A 19,655-nucleotide genomic window follows, 5' to 3' on the forward strand; every position below is an offset into this window, starting at 1 on the left:
ATGTAAGCTCTTTATCTCATCCTTTTTCTAACCTCTATTTTTTGCCTTTTCTTTCAGCCTCTTTCTCTCCTCCTCTCTTTGCTCCCACCCAATCATAACCAACACATTTATAAAGGGTTCTGTACAGACCCCACTTTGTTGGGGTGCTAAATGAGTGGTTTAGTCTTTTCTATGAGTAAGAAGTCTAGCAAATGTTTATAGAGTTGTCAAAAGCCACAGTCCAAAGTCTGAGGAAGGATGGAAAATATGAGTAGGAAAGTTGAGTATGTTCTCTAACCATCCTTGAGATACAAAGTCCCTGAATCTAACCCTAACTTGACTGTCAAAGGTCAGCCTGTCACTTAGAATTCAATCAAAGAGACTGTCTTATCCCATCTAGGAGAATACTTCTTAGGAAACCCAAAGGAGCTCCTTCTGGACTTCTAGAACAAACTTTGGCCCCACCCCTTCTTCCTGCAACGTGGACTCTTGGTGTTGGGCAGGTTTCTGGGAATTTTTATCCCAAGAGGTATTACTGGAAACAGAGCCCTCCTGGATCTATATATGGAGCTTCTCTGCTTTGTGGACCAATTAGACTCAAGAGCAGATTTAACCAAGAAACAGCTAACAGCATCTGGAGCCCAAAAGATCAGAAGAAATTTGTCCAAGTCAGAGAGTATGTGTCTGTGTTTGTGTGATTCTCTATTATTAGGTATATTTAGAGCATGAAGGGGTTCTTTATCTGGTGTTTGCGAACTTGAATTTTTAAAATATTTCAATAATTACTAAGAACATAATTTGCTTTCCTTTTTAATCCCATATATTTTTTATGTTGTGCATCCAAAAACAGGATTCTGAGAATGGGTTAATAGAATGCTAAAGAGGACTGGAATATAAAAAAGGTTAAGAATCCCTTGTTTAGAAGATCTGAGTGCAGTTCTCTGTGCCAGTAATGTTCTTTATGTATTGATTTGTCTCTGAATTTCTGTAGCCTTAAGTATTGTAAGAAGAGTGTGAGTTGAGGTGGTCTGTTTGTATTGAATTACAATGTTTGTGTGTCTAGAGAATAAGAATTATACATTTGTGTAACAATACAGTGTTCAGAGCTGAGGGAAGGGGTGCAGTGTCTGGGTAATATGTTTCTGTGACAATACAAATTTCATACAAGGATTTTTTGCTCAGGTATAGATTGCAGTAGATGGTTCCTGCAATCCCTTACAATAAGATTAAGGACCTAGTCTCACCTCCCAAATGGCAGTTGGCCACCCCAGGGGTAAAGCAGGAGTGTGGGGCTCTCACTTGAGGAGCTAGACATAAGGTTTATATTTTCTCCCACAGAGACCTCAAAATGAAGATAGTCTTGCTGCTAGCTGTACTAATGGCCTGTGGTAAGAAGTGACTACATAACTGACCTCTTCCCATGAATCAGCCCCAGGAAGGACAACTTCTGGGTGGCTTAAAAAGCTCCTTTCCCCAGCATCTTTTGGGCTCCCTAGTCCTCTCCATTCCTTGAATCTTGCCAATCCCAATTAATTCTTCACTGTCTCTTCTTAGAAACTGGAAGGAAAATAGGGCAAGATTCTCCCCTCAGATGAAGGGTGGGAAGGTCAGACCGAAACAATGGTGGAAAGTGAGGACAGAAGGATGGTCACATCTTATTGGGGACCATTGATCTCTCTTGCAGGGCTATCTGAGGTACATGGGGCCTTGAGACAATTCGGAGACATGATTGGGAAGCTCACAGGAAAGAATGCATTGACTGACTATGGCTTCTATGGATGCCACTGTGGCTTGGGAGGCAAAGGAACCCCCAAGGATGCTACTGACAGGTAAGCTGCTGTTCCCCTGTCCTGCCAGGGTAGTGATCTTAACTTCCTGGGAATCACTAGAAGGAGCACTGACAGGAGATGCAAATTAATGGAAAAGGCAAAGGCAAGGGCACTAAAAAGATGCATTTCAAAAGTCTAAAAGAGTATCCTTCTCCAAGCATTACTTGAAGTCTTTCTATACATATCTGAGTAATCCTCCACAAGGGAAATAGAGAAGCCTGAGACCAGAGAAGTTTTTAGAATCATATTAAATACAAGGTTTGGAACTGAAAAAGACCATAGAGAAAAGGTAGTCCATCTCCCTGATTTACAGATGAGAAGAACATGATCCTAAACTTAGGGGTTTTGACTCCCAGACCAGATCCTCCCACCACAGCAGGCTGCCTCCTTGCATGGCCTCTCTTACTGTCCTATTTGCTGACCACTTGCTTCCCAATAGGACAGAAGGAGAGCATTCACTAGGGCTCTTCCCTTTAGGTGCTGTTCCACCCATGATTGCTGCTATTTTAAGCTGGAGAAGAAAGGCTGCAAACCCAAAACACAGGACTACAACTACAAGTACCAGTCTGGGTCCATTATCTGTGGTAAGATAACACATTACAATGAGGCACCACTGAGCACTTCAGATGTGCAGAAGCCTCACATGGAGTCTGGAAGGACAGGGCTCCTAGACTCCCTATGAACTAGGGCTGCATTCTCCCCTCAGACTAGGACCTTCCTCTAGGGAAGGGGCTCTCTCCATTAAGGCACCAAAGAAAGGGGTTCAGCTTGGCAGGGGCGGGGGAGACATGGAAATAGAAAATTACTACCCCTCCCATTTCTTCTAAATTTACAGGGTCTGGGACCAGTTGTCAGAAGGCCATTTGTGCCTGCGATAAAGCTGCTGCCTACTGTATGAAGAAAAACCTGGGGAGTTATAGAGTGTTATATCGCAACTTCCCCAATTTTCTGTGTAAAGGGAATGAACCCCGATGCTGAAGCTTATTTTCTCTTTTCTCAACAAGAATAAACAAGAAGCCTCAGAACTCCAATTCCAAAGCCATCACCCCAACCCAACCAACAATACTTTTCTGAATATTATTGCTTTGCCATCAGGATTCAGATTAATTAAATGCAATCAATCAACAAACCTTTATTAATTGCTTTCTCTGAGCTAGGCATTCTAATATAAATTACCAACCTCAATTCCAAAGGCCTGATGGTGGAATCCATACCTGTAGTCTGCTGCTGTTGGGACTTTCGGTTTGGTTTCTTGAACTGTTCCTCATTGTTATGAGGAGGGGAGTGGTTATTAGGAAGTGACAGTGATATGTGGGGGGGGGGGGAAGTATCAATAAAAGGTTGGGCCTGTTTTTTGTTTTGTTTTGTTTTAATCAGTCTTGTGTTTTTGGCACAAGTAAATTTGCTCAACATGCGTCAAACAGGATGGGGGAGAAGGAGGAAAGGAAAACAGGAGAAAGAAATGTGGTTCTGCCCTCTCTTACCTGCAGACTCAGCTCCTCTGACTTTTCACTGTTCCTCTGAAAAATTCAGAAACACAGAATCCCAGAGTTAAAAGTAGGTACTACTACTAGAAACTACCTAGTTAAGTATTCAGGAGAATAATCTGTAATCTCAAAGCTACTTCTGCATTCCTCACGTAGATATATAATTAGTACTTATTAAATCACTGAATCTAATGATGCAATTGCTGACTATGGAGGTTTGGGAACAGGCCAGAGACCTTTTCCTGACCCCCTTCCCCTACTTCCAGCTGGGCTGACTCACCTTCTCTGTAAATGGTCTCCAGCACTCCTGTTATCAAGAGCACCTTAATCTCCACAGGTCTGTAAGCTACCTACTTCTAAGGGAAAGAATGTTCATATCAGCCAGAATTGAACACCTTTTAAATGGCCAAGTCTTTTCTGCCAAATATTTATGTAGTGCATTCCAGACACAGTGATATCATTGATGAGGGAAAGTAAAACATTAATCCTATTTAGAACTTAAAGTGTGGGAAAATGGTCCGGGAAGTGAAATGATTAGTAGGAATCAAAAACAAGATTTGAATCCAGATTTTCCTGGACTTGAGGTCCAGAGCTCTATCTACTATGATAGAATATTACAAAATTCTAAATACACTAATAAGGGATTATGGATACCCAAGTCTACTTATACTTCTCCTCTGTATACTTGATTCAGTTTAATAAACATTTATTAAGCACCTACTCTATGCCAAGTATTATGCTCGGCACTATGGAAACAAAAAAGAAAAAAAAAATCATTATATTCAAGGAGTTTACACTCTAATGGTGGACAACAACACATCAAACACAAATTATGCCAGTGGTAGAAAGAGAAAAGATCACAAACACATGACATCTAGTCTGGTCTAAAGAAGCTGTACAGTGCTGGGTATGAAAAGAACTCTGGCTCTGGAGTACAAGGATTTGAGTTCAAATCTCTGGGTGGGTGAAGAAAAATCACTTGTCTTCTCTGGACTACAGGCTTCTCACCTGCCAACTGAGAGTGCTGGGCTGGATAACCTCTACGTTCCTTCGAGCTCTCATTTGTGATCCTTCATCTTACAAATCAGGAAACTCAGAAAAAGGAGTGGCAATGACTTGACTAAGGTTTCACAGGCAATAGCTGTATGGACAGTGGAGAGAACACTGCACTTGGAGCCAGGGTAACTACGAGTACTAGTAGTAGCAGCAGCAGCAGTAATAGTAGCAGTAGCAATAGTAGTAGTAGCAGTAGTACTAGTAATAGAAGCAGCAGCAGTATAATAGAAGTAGTAGAAGTAGTAACAGCAGCAGTAGCAATAGCAATAGTAGCAGTAGTGGTAGTAGTAACAGCAGTAGCAGCAGCAATAGTAGTAGTAGTAGCAACAGTAGCAATAGTAGCAGTGGCAGCAGTAGCAATAATAGTAATAGCAATAGCAGTAGTAGCAGGAGCAGCAGCAGCAATAATAAAAGCAAGAGAGAGAGTAGCAATAGTAGTAGCAGCAGCAACAGTAATAATAGCAATAGCAACAGCAGCAATGATAAGCAGTAGCAATAGTAGCAGTAGTAGCAGCAGCAGCAATAGCAACAGCAGCAATGATAAGCAGTAGCAATAGTAGCAGTAGCAGCAGCAGCAATAGCAATAGTAGCAGCAGCAGCAATAGTAATAAAAGTAACAGTAGCAATAGCAGCAGCAGCAATAGCAACAGCAGCAATGATAAGCAGTAGCAATAATAGCAGTAGCAGCAGCAGCAATAGCAATAGTAGCAGCAGCAGCAATAGTAATAAAAGTAACAGTAGCAATAGCAGCAGCAGCAATAACAATAAAAGTAGCAGTAGCAGCAGCAGCAGTAGTAGCACTAGCAATATTAGTAGCAGTAATAATAATAGTAGTAGCAGTAGCAATAGTACTAGTAGCAGTAGCAGTGACAAGAAGTAGCAGTAATAATAGTAATAGTAGTAGTTGTTGTTGTTGTATCAGTAGCAGCAGCAGCAACAGCAATGTCAATAATAACAGTGGTGGTGCTGGTACTAGAAGTAATAATAGTAATAGTAGTGGTACTAGTAGTAACGATAGTAGTAATAGTAGCAGCAGCAGCAACAGGAATGACAGTAATTATAGTGGTGGAGGTGGTGCTGGAAGTAGTAATGGTACAAGTAGTAATAGTAGTGGTAGTAGTAGTATTAGCAGTAACAGTGATAGTGGTAGTGGTAATGGCAGTAATTATAGAAATAGTAAGAGCAGTAGGACAAGGAAATAGTGAGCTGTGGTAGTGGTGGTGATGGTAGTAATAAGAATAGTGGTAGCAGTAATAGCTGTAATCATAGGAGGAGGAGGAAGAAAAGAGGAAAAGGAGGTAGTAATGATGGTGGTGGTGGTGGAAGTGTAATAGTAGCAGCAATAATAGTAACAGTAGTAGCAGCAAATTAGTGGCAAAAATGAGATTTAAACTTGGGTTCTCTGACTCTGAATTCTGTGCTTTTGATGCCTCTCATCACCTGGTGTTTATCTGCTGCCAACATACACATACCAAACATGTTTCTATTAATCACCTTTTAAGGCACTATTTAAGTTCTGGGATAATTCCTCCACCCATATATCAGAGAGGTATTCAACAAGTAAAGAGAAGGAAGGCTATTATAGGCAGAGAGAATGACATGAGTAAAGGAGTGGACATGGAAAAGTACAAGACTTTAGGGGCTAGTGAGATATCCAGTGTCGCTGGAGTCTAGAAAGGATTCGCAAGAGATAAGACTGACAAAAGTAAGATGATGGTAGATTGTGAAGGATTTCGAATGCCTGAGATGAACATCTGAATTGAGAAAAACCTAGAGATTTTCTTTAACAGAAGATCAACATAAGCAAATCAAGGAATGAGAAAGATAACTCTGGCATCAGGTAAAGGAGAAATGAGAAGCCAGTCATCTTGATTTTTGTCCTGTCACCAGACTGATGACTCTGGAAGAGAGAGTGAGGGTGGTGACTGTAACTCTGTCTCACTTCAATCCAGCTCATGCACAAGTCAAAACATCAACGGACCCTCTTCAAAAAAGAGAATCAATTCCCCTTTGTGATAGGCCTTGGGTTGTACCATTCTGATTTCTCTTGTTAGTGAAGTTTCCCAGATAGGAGGTGATGAATAACAAGAAGGGTGGACACTGGACATGGATTGGAGGAAAGGGCAGGTTCTCTTGTGAAACACTTTCTGAACACCAAATTAAGGCTGATGAAGGCTATATTATATATCATATCTATATCAACATTATATATTCTATTCTATCTCAATTCTACAAACTAGCTATGTGACAATGTGCAAGTCACTCATCTTCTTTAGTTATAAAATGGGTACATTGGACCAGATCAGTGGTGTTAAACACGACCACAAAAGGGTTCCCATAGCAGGACATTGACATAGAAAGCCACCAATTAACATTAGTTTTGCTGTGTATGTACTTATTTTGTAAAACATTTCTCAATTATATTTGAATCAATATGGATCTTTATCTAGTTCCAAGTCAACAATCTTATCATTCTTCTTGGATAATATTTGAGTTTGTCCCCCAAGGACCAATTAGTCTGGCCATGACTAGGAATATTTTCATCAAGCAAAAGTAGTTGAGAGAGACAAATAGAGAGACAGAGAGAAAGAGAGAGAAAGAAAGAAAGGAGAGAGGACCCTGTGTGTGTGTGTGTGTGTGTGTGTGTGTGTGTGTGTGTGTGTGTGTGTGTCTTTTGGTGGGGAGAGGTTAGGAAGAAAATCAGTGGATAGTATCAGAAAATGGCCTTAACACAGGACTTTTCTTATCAGCAGTGGAACTGATGAGAAGTATAATTGTCTAATGGGAAAGAGGACCTGAATGATGATAAGAGATAAAAGCTATACTGGATAGAGGGAGCACAGAGCCTTTAGAGCTTATACAGAGAGTAAAGGGCACAGCCTCAGCAGCCAGCCAATTCCAAGTGCAGAGTACTAGGACTGTGACTAAACATAATCACAAAGCAAACTCTTGTCTGGCTTGATGACCCACTTCAAGTAATCTGATATACCCCTGCTGAATTGTGCTGTTTCCTTCTCTGTCATCATTACTGGGACCTAATCAATTTATCCTCTCTCCACATCTCTCTCTCTTTTGCCTCATCATTACCCAGAGAACTGACATCACTTACCCTTGATAACACCCATCTCTCTTTGGAGAGATGAGGGATGGGGGGAGCAAAATCTTCATTTGTGATCTATGTTTTATAATGGTTTTTGTCTCTGGAGAAATATGAGCTGATTTTTATTTCAAAAAAGTCATTTCCATGAGATGGACAAAATGGGTAATAGTCCTAGTCTTAACTGCAAGCATATATTCATGCTTTCTTCCTTTCTCCCTTTTTCTTCTCCTTTCCCCTATTTCTCTTCCTCTGACAATTCTGGTTCTGTTACCTGATTGAAGCTTGCAAGATCCTTACTAGGTAGTGGGTCTAACCTTCCTTCTATACTCAAACTTCTGTGGTAACAAAGCTACTTTATCTACAAAGCAAGTATTGATCAGGAGACAAGCTATTAAAATATTGGATGATAGTAGTACAGTGAACAGGTACAGAGTGCAGCTTTGCCCCATTTAAGATGCATCTTGGAATTTTCTTGGTCTTCTGTTTCTCTGCCCAAACAAGTGAGTCTAACTCTTCCAGGCTCATTTCCTTCTGACTATACAAGACACCTGAATTTTCCTTTAAGCTCTCTCCAACTTCTTTCCTAAATCAGTTTGATTTGGCAATCATTTATTAAACACCACCAATATACAATGTTACAGAGTTTCCTAATAACAAGAGGGGAAAGTAATAAGCTTACTTATTTATCAAAAGCTCCTAACTCTGTGATAAGTGTTTTAGAAATATGAACTCAATTGACTCCAGTTTTTAAGAATTCAAGCCATTTTCTAATAATAAATGGTCAAAGGACATGAACAGACAATTTTCTGATGAAGAAATTGAAACTATTTCTAGTCATATGAAAAAGTGCTCCAAATCACTATTGATCAGAGAAATGCATATTAAGACAACTCTGAGATACCACTACACACCTGTCAGATTGGCTAAGATAACCCAAAAGATAATGACGAATGTTGGTGGGGATGTGGGAAAACTGGGACACTAATTCATTGTTGGTGGTACTGTGAACAGATTCCAGCCATTCTGGAGAGCAATTTGGAACTATGCTCAAAAAATTAACAAACTGTGTATATCCTTTGACCCAGCAGTGTTACTACTGGGCTTATATCTCAAAGAGATCTTAAAGGAAGAAAAGAAAAGGGACCCACATGTGCAAAAATATTTTCACTCTTTCTTTTATTGTTTGCTTACATTTTTGTTTTCCTTCTCAGGTTTGTTTTCTCTTTCTAGATCTGATTTTTCTTGTGCAGCAAGATAACTCTATAAATATGTATACTTATATTGGATTTAACATATACTTTAATATATTTAACATGTATTGGACTAACTGCCATGTAGGTGAGTGGGGGGGGGGGGAAGGAGGGGAAAATTTGGAACAGATAGTTTTGCAAGGGTCAATGCTGAAAAGATTACCCATGCATTTGTTTTATAAATAAAAAGCTATAATAATAATAATAATAACAAAGAAAAAGAAAAAAAGAAAACAATCTTTGAATGTATTTTGAAAAATAAAAAGCTATTATTTTTTAAAAGAAAAAAATTATCTTTGCAAATGTTTTGAAAATAGCTTTATTCAAAAAATGAATAATCTCAAATTAAAAATATAAAAGTAATGCTATTGAAAATTTCAAAACGGGGGCAGCTAGGTGGCACAGTGGATAGAGCACCAGCCTTGAATTCAGGAAGAGCCCAGTTCAAATCTGGTCTCAGACACTTAACACTTCCTAGCTGTGTGACCCTGGGCAAATCACTTAACCCCAGTCTCAGAAAAAAAAAAATTAAAAACATGATTTGATCCTCATAGGGATCCTGTGTGATGATCCCCATTTTACTGTTGAATAAACTAAATAGACAGAGGTTAACCCACACAGCCTAGAAATGTCTGAGGCCACATTTGGAGTCAGGTTTTCCTGATTCCAGGCCTAATGATCTATCCAGCATTTACATGCCTTTCTAGCATTTTCCAGCTACATGTTTTTGTTTTCTTTTCTTTTTCTAAAGACTGGATCTCTATCTCATCTAGGCTGGAAGTGTTACCATGGATCTGCTCCCACTTTAATAAACACAAGACCTCTAATCTTCTCAATTTTTTTTTAGAAAGAATCATTTTAGTTTGTTTTTTTTAAAATATATACAATTATATTAAACATATTTTTACAATTAGTCATGTTGTGAAAGAAGTCTCAGAACAACAGGGAAAAACCACAAAACAAGTCAAAACAAAAAGTGAAAATAGTATGCTTTGATCTGCTTTCAGACTATAGGAGTTTTTTCTCAGGATATAGGTGGCATTTTCTATCATGATACCATGAATTGCCTTGGATCACTGCATTATTGATGAGAGCTAAGTCTATCAAAGTTGATCATTTCACAATGTTGCTATTATTATATACAATGTTCTAGATCTGCTCACTTCATTCAGCATCCATTTGTATAAGTTTTTACAGATTTTTCTGAAATCCACCTGATCATTTCTTAAAGCCCAATAATATTCCATTACATTGATATACCATAATTTGTTCAGCCATTCCCATAATTTCCAATTCTTAGCTACCTAAAAAGAAATTCTATAAATGTTTTTGTATTTTATAAATATGTTGTATTTTTGTACATAAATATTTTGTAAAGTAAATATTTTTCCTTTTTCATGATCTCTTTGGGATATAGACCTAGTAGTGGTATTGCTGGATCAAAAGTTATGAACTATTTAATTGACTTTTGGACATACTTCCAAATTGCTCTACATAAAAGTTGAGTTGATCTGTTCTATTTTCAACTTAAGTCATTTCATTACTCTTTCTTTTTAGATGTCCTGGTGGTCCCCTGCTCTAAGGGATCACAAGATAATAAGCATTCTACACAATATAATGAGCCAAACAGGGCAAACTCCCAGTCAGCTTAGCCCATTACAGCTCAGAATTCTCCATCCCAAGAGATTAACCAATCTCAGTTTCCCAGGTAGGAGGGATTGCAAATTTGAGTCATACTGATGGGACCCCAAAACTCTAAAACTCCTTGAAGGACAAATTCTCCTTGAACCCTGCCACTGTGGGGACCCTGCCCAAGGACAAACAGTTTCATTCTATATCCTAGATGGGGCTGGTTGAGTTCTGAGCTGGAGAAATCAATCCCATTGAAATGAAGAAACACCCATTCAATTCTAAGATTTTCTCAATTCCAGCTCAAGTTGAAATTCAGCTTGTAGATAAAAAGAGCCAACTTGGAATTCTACCCAGTAGCCCCATCAAGAGCAACCCCCAACTTGTAGCCAAGGCTTATAAAAGAGCCGATCTAAAACCTTCTCTTCAAAGAGGTCCTAACATGCCATGCATGCCATGCTATGTTATGCTATGCCATGCTATGCCAAAGAAACCTCTGCCCGCTAGAGTAATATTCCCTTCCAATGTTACCCTCTCTTTATCCTCACCTATTTCCCTCATGACACTTTATGACTCTCTATCAGGATTTCTCTACTAGAAACTTTACTTAGGCTGACTTCCCAATATCAATAATAAACCTCTTTTATCAGTCTACCTTTTTGGGGTTTGTAAGTTTCTTTACAAAGGATCTCTGTGCCACCAGAAGGGGATTCCCCAAAACTCTCCCATATGCTGAATCCCAAGAGGGTGTAGGGAAGCCAAACCTCTCCATTTGGTGCCCTAAACCCCAAAGCTGCCACTAGAACTCATCATTTAACTCCCTGACCACCAGGAACCCTAATCTCATTTTGGTTCCCTAAATCTAGATCTCATCATTTGGTTCCCTGACCAAAGGGAACCCCAAAACCTAAACCTCATCAATACCTGTCTGCAAATATGTGTTATTTTTTTTAATATATATATAGCACATTACTTTATTTGCCCATAACAGGAAATTTGAAAAGATAAGACACATAAGTGGAGGAAATAAGTTTGTAAATTAATATTAGGGCACCCACTATCTATAGTACTGAAAAACTGGGATTTATTCCAGACTTTTGACTGGAGGGCACAATTTCCTCCCCAGTAGGATTTTAGAATTACTGTCACTGCACACATGAAAGAATGGCAAAGGTGGGGAAAAGTGATGGTGAGTATGTCTAGCCTCCATCAGGACAGACAACACATTCCTGTACTGAAGGTGGTCAAGACAATAATGAACAGAAAAGATATCAATGGCAAACTTTCTTCCAGTACCAAATGAAGAAATTCTCTTCTCTTTTCTCCTTCTGCCTTTGTCAGAAAGCAGAGCTTGTTTTAATATTCTATGTGTTCTATTTCAATTGGGTATTTGCAGTCTTTAATCTATTTCTAGGTTAAAAATAAGATCAATCTTAATTTTGTTGAGTCACAAATGTCTTTAACTGCATAAAATACAGATAGAGAGGGGCAAAAGTGGCTAGTCTGAATATGCACAATTTAAATGGTCAAAGATCTACATCTCTGGCTAAATGTTAGGGAGTTCATCTTATGGGTAGGGTTACTGAAAACCTCAATTCTTAAACTCTCAAAAGCACAAAGAAAGGGATCCCCATGGAACTAAGGACCATGATCCCTAGGCTAAAAACTTTTTATATCTATGGTGATTATCCATAGATTTATTGCACCATAAGCAATCTCCAGCCCTAGAAAGAGAGTGATCTACAAGCATCTATTTTAGGCTCCTGCCCTTAGGGGATGGGAAGGGGGCTATTGTGCATAGAGCACCAGACCTGCAGTCAGAAAGACTCATCTATCTTCTTGAGTTCAAATCCAGCTTCAGACACGTAATAGCTGTATGACCCTGGGCAAGTCCCTTAACCCTGTTTGCCTCAATATCCTCATTTTAAAAATGAGCTGGAAAAGGAAATAGCAAATTCTTCTAGTATCTTTGTCAAGAAAATCTTCTATGGGTCACAGGGTTGGGGACACAAAAACTGACAGGACCACAGAAGCCCTAGGCAAAAACCTTAAGCTCCAGGTCTACTGTACAAGGTGGGGACCTCAAGCAAAACCTCCACCATCGAATAGAAGCAGAAGGTAGTGATCAAAGGGAAACCCCAAAGTGGGTCCAGTGGGAAGCAAGAGGCAATGTTTTGAGAGGAAGCATCACTTACTTCAGTCAAACTGCACTACACACTGACATCTGCTGGTTGCAAATGAGTATATCAACCTGGAATTTTTGAGCTTTAGTATTTCAGTGTTTTGGTTTTTTTTTTTTTTTCTTTTTGTCTTGAAAGTTTAAATACTATTCTAATTCTTCATTTTACTTCTTTCAAAGCAACTTCTTGCATAATTTATGCATGCAAATAATATACCAGTATTATAAAAATTTTAATTCTTTGTGAATTTTAAATTTGTTGCCATTTTTGTAAATTTGTATATATACATATTTTACTCTTGAGTTTAAAGTTAAATTTAACCCAACACTGGCTACACTTGAGGAAAATTGTTAGATATTAAATTTTCTTCTTAATTTCAATTTTTATTTTACTGGAGTATTTCTTCCAATTTCTTCCATTTTTGATATACAATCTCCTTTTTCTCTTGCAGAACAATAGAATCCACTTTTAGAAAAATCTTTTTATCTATTAATGGATGAACTCAAAGACCATCTCTTTAAACTGTTGGTTTATAGCATCACCACAGGGAGTAAATACTTAATTTTCTTTTATATAATCATTGCCAGTCTTCTAATAATGGGAGGAGGGAATAGAGGAACTATCAATTGTCAATTGAATATTCCTAATCAATTATTTGCCCAGGCTGAATTTTACCAGTTTGAATGAATATTCTAAGTCATCTGAGGCAGTCACCATTTTCCAAAGACTGTTGGGGAAAGGTGTTGGAAGAACATACATTAGATATAAGCTCCCCAAGGGCAGGGAGGGACTATCTTTCTCTAATAATTACATCCTCAGTGGTACATAGTAGACATAGTAGGCACTTAATAAATGTTTACTAAAAGTTTTCAATTGACAAGTTTCAGTTCTTTAGAGCCTCTTAAGTATGTGGGTCATACAATATTGCAACAAAGTGTGAACACTGACCCACAGAAGATAGACTATAGAATTCAAGGTCTATATATGTGATACAGTAGCTAAAGGAGAACCAACACTTTCCTCATCTTAGGAAAGTTCTCAATTTGATGGGGAAATTATATTCCACACTTAAAATTAGAATTTTAAAATTCCATACTCAAAACATCTTACAAGTCACAAGTGGAAAGGGTCTTTCATACATTGGGTCGTCCTTGAAGAAAAAGTTGCTCTTTTTAAAAGTTGGAAATTACAAAATAAATTAAAAATTTTTTTTGTCAAAATGATTCTTGATTTTACAAATAATTCCAGAAAGAACTCCATTTCATATAGAAACTATTATTTGATTAACAAAAATTCTTAATGTATACTTTTTCATTTTCATACATACTGTCTGAAGCAAAACCCATTTGTGTACAAGATGCTAGAATGAGGGACACAGAAGTATTAGAAAAGTTGGGTTGGCTTAGACTGGTATGACTTCTGCAGGAGGTTAGTTTGTAGTAGCAAGGATCTAGGATTGAATAGATGTCCTAAATGCTAAGCACAGTAAAAAGAGCTTTTAAAAAAAAATGCTGGAGGCAAGAGGCATAAAAATCAAAAGAGGTATAGAAGTACTACTTAATACTTATAGGATGGCAATGAACAATACAGAAATGTCTACTTGACTTTTATTTCTGTTTTCTTGATATGAAGTATAGTTTTTGGACTGGGAAGGCCATAACAAAGATTTTTTTTTTTTATTTTATTAAAGCTTTAGGTAATTTCTCAATACTGACCCTTGCAAAACCTTGTCATCCAAATTTTCTCCTCCTGCCCCTCACCTCCTCCCCTAGATAGCAGGTAATCTAATACATGTTAAGTAGGTTAAAATAGGTTAAATCCAATATATGTATACATATTTATACAATTATTTTGCTGCAAAAGAAAAATCAGGTCAAGAAGGAAAAAAAAATTGAGAAAGAAACAAAATGCAAGCAAACACCAACAGAAAGAGTGAAAATGCTATGTTGTGGTCCACACTCAGTTCCCACAGTCTCCTCTCTGGGTGTAGATGATTCTCATCTTCACAATCTGACCTGAATCGATCTGAATTATCTCACTGTTGGAAAGAGCCACATCCAATAGAATTGATCATTGTATAATCCTGTTGCCATGAATTATGTTCCCTTGGTTCTGTTCATTTCACTCAGCATCAGTTCATGTAAGTCTCTCCAGGCTTCTCTAAAATCATCCTGCTGATCATTTCTTACAGAACAATAATATTCCATAATATTCATATACCATAATTTATTTAGCCATTCCCCAGCTGATGCACATCCACTCAGTTTCCAATTTCTTACCTTTACAAAAAGGGCTGCCACAAACATTTTGGCACATGTGGGTCCCTTTCCCTCCTTTAAGATCTCTTTGGGAAATAAGCCCAATAGAAATACTGCTGGATCAAAGGATATGCACAGTTTGATAACTTTTTGAGCATAGTTCCAAATTGGCCTCCAGAATGGTTGGAAAGATTGTTAAAAGAAAGTTGGAACCCAAGATGAGATAGTGAGGGGCATCTAAGTGCTCTCAAAGGAGTTTGGTACCAAGCTTGGATGAACTATAACCTAGAAAACTAAAAGAGCTTATAGATGTGATTGCTGATACAATGTCAGGGATCTTTGAAAATTTATAAATAACAGCTGACAAAAAAAACTATAAAACAATCTGAAAGAAATTAGGTTTAGACCAGCATCTCACACTACATACCACAATAAGCTCCACATGGATACATGACCAGACGTGAAAGATCATATCATAAGTTAGAAGATCATTAAAGGAGATAAATTTTCATAACTATGGATAGGAGGATACATCTTCACCAAACAAGCGACAAAGAGAGCCACAGGAAATAAAATGGATGATGTTGATTACATAAAATTAAATTTTAAAAAATAAAATCAATGTAGTTAAAAAGAAGAAAATTAGCTATATTGGAAAATTTTTTATCAGTTTCTCTGAAAAGGCTCTGATATCTAACATATACAAGAAACTGATTCAAATAGAAAATAACAAGAATCATCCTCTATTAGATAAATGATCAACAAACATGAACAGGCAGTTTTCAACAGAAGGAAAGCAAAATATCAATAACCATATGAAAGCATGCTATGAATCACTGATAAACAATTATAAATTTAAACAAAGCTGACATTTCATTTCATATCCATCAAATCTACAAAGTCAATAAAAGAAAAAACTAGAATTATTAAAGGAAAGATGCTGGGACAGGCCCACTAATATTCTGTTGGTAGAGTTTAAATTGGAATTTACATTGTCATCGTCAAAAGCAGTTTGGAATTATACCCCAAAAGTCACTTAACTTTGAATATCCTTCAATTTACCAATGCCCTTACTATAATTATATCTATATAGCTATAGCTTCCAAAGATGTCAAGGAAAAGAGAAAGAATACATATATAAAAAATATACATGGCATTCTTTATTGTAGGAAAAAACTGGAAACTAAGGGAGTGTCCAATTGGGTAATGGCTAAACATACCCATGATAAATGAATGCAGTAGAATGGTACTACAACATAAGAAATAACGAAAGGGATGAATTCCAAGAAACATGAGAAGACTTATATGAACTAACGCAGGTAGAAGTGAAGTGGAAGGACTATTTTCACAATGACTACAATTTTGTAAAGAGAAGCAACTTTGAAAGACTTAAGAACTCTGATCAATATGATCTAATCATATGATCATAATCATATGAAGATAAGTATGCTTCCTTATTTCTTGACAAAGCAAAGTGAAGTAGAAATGCACAATGGGACATATACATTTAAGCATGATCAGTATGTGGTTCCAATATGTGTGACTATGCCAACTTGATGCAAGAGGGAGATTTTTGGTTTATTTGCTTTTTTAACTGGAGGGGGGAAAAGAACTGAGGGAGGAAGTGAGGGAGAGAGAAAGATCATCACTGAAATATTTTTAAACTGCACAGAACAAAAGATAGTTTATAAGGAAACAAAGTATGCCAGCTTTTACAACTAATTGTCAAATTTAGTATGTACTTAAAAAAAACTGTAATGGAATGATATTTGTATTTTCATATACAATACTTTTTATGTTCTTTTTTGTACATTGAAATGTCTTAAATTTCTGGGTATTTGTCATATCCAAAATAACAAACTAATTTAAATTTTTCTTTTAAAGAACAGAGAAGTCTTATAAGAATGGAGAAAATTAAATATCAGTTTAAAAAAAAAGAGAGAAGAGGATGTAGTTTATCAACTACAGGTCAATGAGAATGCCTTTAATTATCAGCAAAATTCTACACCATATTATTAAAGAGATGATTTAAGAGCAAGAAAACAAGTCAAAGCAGAATAACTTCATTTCCTATTTTTGACAGAGTTACTAGACTGGTTGATCTGGAGAATGCTGTACGCAAAGTTCATTTATATTTCAGCAAAGCACTTGACAAAATCATTCATGCTATACTTATGGAGAAGATGGAAAGATGTCAAATAGATGATAGTACAGTTAGAAGGATTAGGAATTGGTTGAATACTACTACCCAAATACTAGACATTAATAGTATTGATGTGTCAGAGATCAAAAAGTCAAGAAGGGTAAGGATTAAGAAATGGCCATTGAATTTGGCAATTAAGAAATGACACATAACTTTGGAGAGAGCAGTTTCAATTGAATGATAAAGTTGGATTTTCTCAAATTTCACTCACTAGCATAAATATGCAAGGGAAGAGAAAAGGTGGTAAGAATAAGTAAAAGGCTAGGACCTGGTAAGACAAGATCAGTAACAGGATAAGGAGACAAAGGAATGACTTGAGAGAATAATATAAATTGAACGAAGAGGATAGGGTAGAGTTGAACTGATTCACTAAGAAAGGGACCAAGATGAGAAAGGGAGGAAAGAATAACTAAATTCAGACATGATAGCCTGAGAAAAAATTGAGGGGATAATCTATGACAGCAATTCAGAAATTTTTTAAATCCTGCTTTCTTATTTTGCTTTATTTTTTGCTTTCCCCATAGGTATTTCCTCCTTTGTAACTGGTCCACTCTGCTCTACAGGATTATAAAAAAAAATGCCTGGTAGTAGGTTACATGATTGATAAAACATCATTCGTATTTCTGTGATACTGAGTCAATGGCTACTATTTGCTTATTCAGATATTAATTGTTGGTATGTGTGTAGTCATGGTAACCTTTTGTACATGTCAGTTTGTTATGAAACTAATTTTCCAACCTTACTGTTCTATTTGTTCTATTTTCATCAAGGCAACTATTGCTGCATTGTTTTATTACTAAAGGATGCTTGGACCTCAATTCATCACTTCCTGGAAAATAGAGAGAAATGGAAGCAGTTTCAGATTTTATATTCTTGGGCCCAAAGGTCACTGTAGACAACTACTGTAGCTATCAAATTAAGATACTTGTTCCTTTGGGAAGAAAATTATGGTAAATAAACAGACCAAAAAGCAGAGCCAACAAAAGTCCACATAGTCAAAAACTATAGTCTTTCCAGTAGCAATATATGGTTATAAAAGTGGACTACAAAGAAAGCCAAGTATTTCAGAAGCAATGTTTTTGAACTGTGGTGATGAAGAAGACTTTTGAAAATCCCTTGGAACAAGGAGATCAAATCAGTCAATATTTAAAGAAATTAACTTGGGCTATTCACTGGAAGGTGAAATACTGAAGTAGAAGTTTAAATATTTTGGCCACATAATGAGAAGAAGGGACTCATTGGAAAAGACTCTGAGGGTGGTAAATATTGATAGCAAAAGGAAAAGGGAAGGTAGAGGATGAGGTGAATAGAGAGTGCTATGGAAACAATGAGCATTAATCTGTACAGATTTTGAGAGATGGTGGAAGATAGAAGGGCCTGGTGTGTTATGGTCATGGGGTCATGAAGAATTGGACACGACTGAATGATTGAACAACAACAACAGGAGAAGAAAAGGTCTGATTTGTTCTAAATATCATAAAATCTTTGGAATTTACTGAGTGGACAGATGTGAAAAAGACTCCAGGGACCTGGTCTAATGCATCATACATACAACAAACCAATCAATAGGCGTTTATTAAATGTCTACCATGTGCCAGGCATTATACTAAGTGCTGGAGGTACAAGAAAATAATAAAGCAATCCTTGTCTTCATTATAATGAGGGAGACAACATGGACATATACAGGTACATACAAGATCTCTATGTAAGACTTCACTGAGACTCACTCAAAATCACTCACCCCGGGAGGTTGAATCCCCTAGTACTGGTCCCAGGATTCCAGGGTGAATTCTGTGGGTAGGTTGTTGCTGTTGCTATTGTCCTTTGATCTCAAAAAGGATCATACTATGGATGCTCTGTCCACAGGAATATGATTTTTGGTCACGTATGTGTTGTAAGCTATTTTAGAGTCTCGGTCCAAGCTTCTGCGGCTCATTGTGAGCAGATATCCTCTCAACACTAGCTCACAAGCCCCCCACAAGTGGGCTTCCCCTTAATCAACAAACAGCTCTTCAGCAAAGGTATTTACTCAAATCTCAACATTTAATCAAATATTCAAAGCAAAAACAATAATTACAATAATTTCCCCCAATACCAGGGCATTCTCTCTAATAAATATGTCTAGAGTTGATTACAGGGGGAAGACTGGACATAAACTTCAAAGAAAAATGGTAGTAAAAGTACTTTTGTGGAGGATACACCCAGTCCTACAGTGGTGGCTATGCTCATATAAGTTAAAAATGTTAAAATGGCTCTTTCAGCTAGGGTCATATCCCTAAGTTTAGAAACTACCAGAGTTTTTAAGGGGTTCTCCCCTTTGCCTCCCTCAAAGATATAGCTCTGAAATTGTGTGACCCTCCAGCCAAGAGATATAGTAGTTTTGCCCCTCCCTTGTTTAATTTTTCTTTACTCAAAACCCCTTCCCTCAATAAACTACTCTATACTACTTATCACTTTTTTTTTGTGGCAAAGTTTATCACATAACTTCTTTTTTTATTATTTATTTAGAATTTTTTCCACAGTATATATGCATGAGTAATTTTTTAAAATAAAAGGCCTCATCTCCAAAATATACAGAGAATTGACTTTAATTTATAAGAAATCAAGCCATTCTCCAATTGATAAATGGTCAAAGGATATGAACAGACAATTTTCAGATGATGAAATTAAAACTATTTCCACTC

The 19,655-nt window shown here is 37.1% G+C and overlaps 1 protein-coding gene across 1 annotated transcript; it reads left to right on the forward strand.

The window, feature by feature from the left end:
* Nucleotides 1-527: 527 nt before the first annotated feature.
* LOC141564055 (phospholipase A2, membrane associated-like) lies at nucleotides 528-3,160 on the forward strand. The gene is made up of 5 exons (XM_074306051.1): nucleotides 528-655; nucleotides 1,318-1,367; nucleotides 1,664-1,808; nucleotides 2,286-2,392; nucleotides 2,644-3,160. Exons 2-5 carry the CDS (start codon nucleotides 1,328-1,330, stop codon nucleotides 2,784-2,786), a joined length of 435 nt encoding a protein of 144 aa, XP_074162152.1. The 5' UTR covers nucleotides 528-655; nucleotides 1,318-1,327; the 3' UTR covers nucleotides 2,787-3,160.
* Nucleotides 3,161-19,655: the final 16,495 nt, after the last annotated feature.

This window comes from Sminthopsis crassicaudata, chromosome 3, assembly GCF_048593235.1.
Source record: "Sminthopsis crassicaudata isolate SCR6 chromosome 3, ASM4859323v1, whole genome shotgun sequence".
NCBI lineage: Eukaryota > Metazoa > Chordata > Mammalia > Dasyuromorphia > Dasyuridae > Sminthopsis > Sminthopsis crassicaudata.

Excerpts from the sequence above, each read along its gene's own strand:
- LOC141564055 (XM_074306051.1), top strand. The coding sequence starts at position 1,328 with ATGAAGATAGTCTTGCTGCTAGCTGTACTAATGGCCTGTG. Across the intron at positions 1,368-1,663 it reads AGCTGTACTAATGGCCTGTG|GGCTATCTGAGGTACATGGG; the intron begins GTAAGAAGTGAC and ends TCTCTCTTGCAG. Across the intron at positions 1,809-2,285 it reads CCCAAGGATGCTACTGACAG|GTGCTGTTCCACCCATGATT; the intron begins GTAAGCTGCTGT and ends TCTTCCCTTTAG.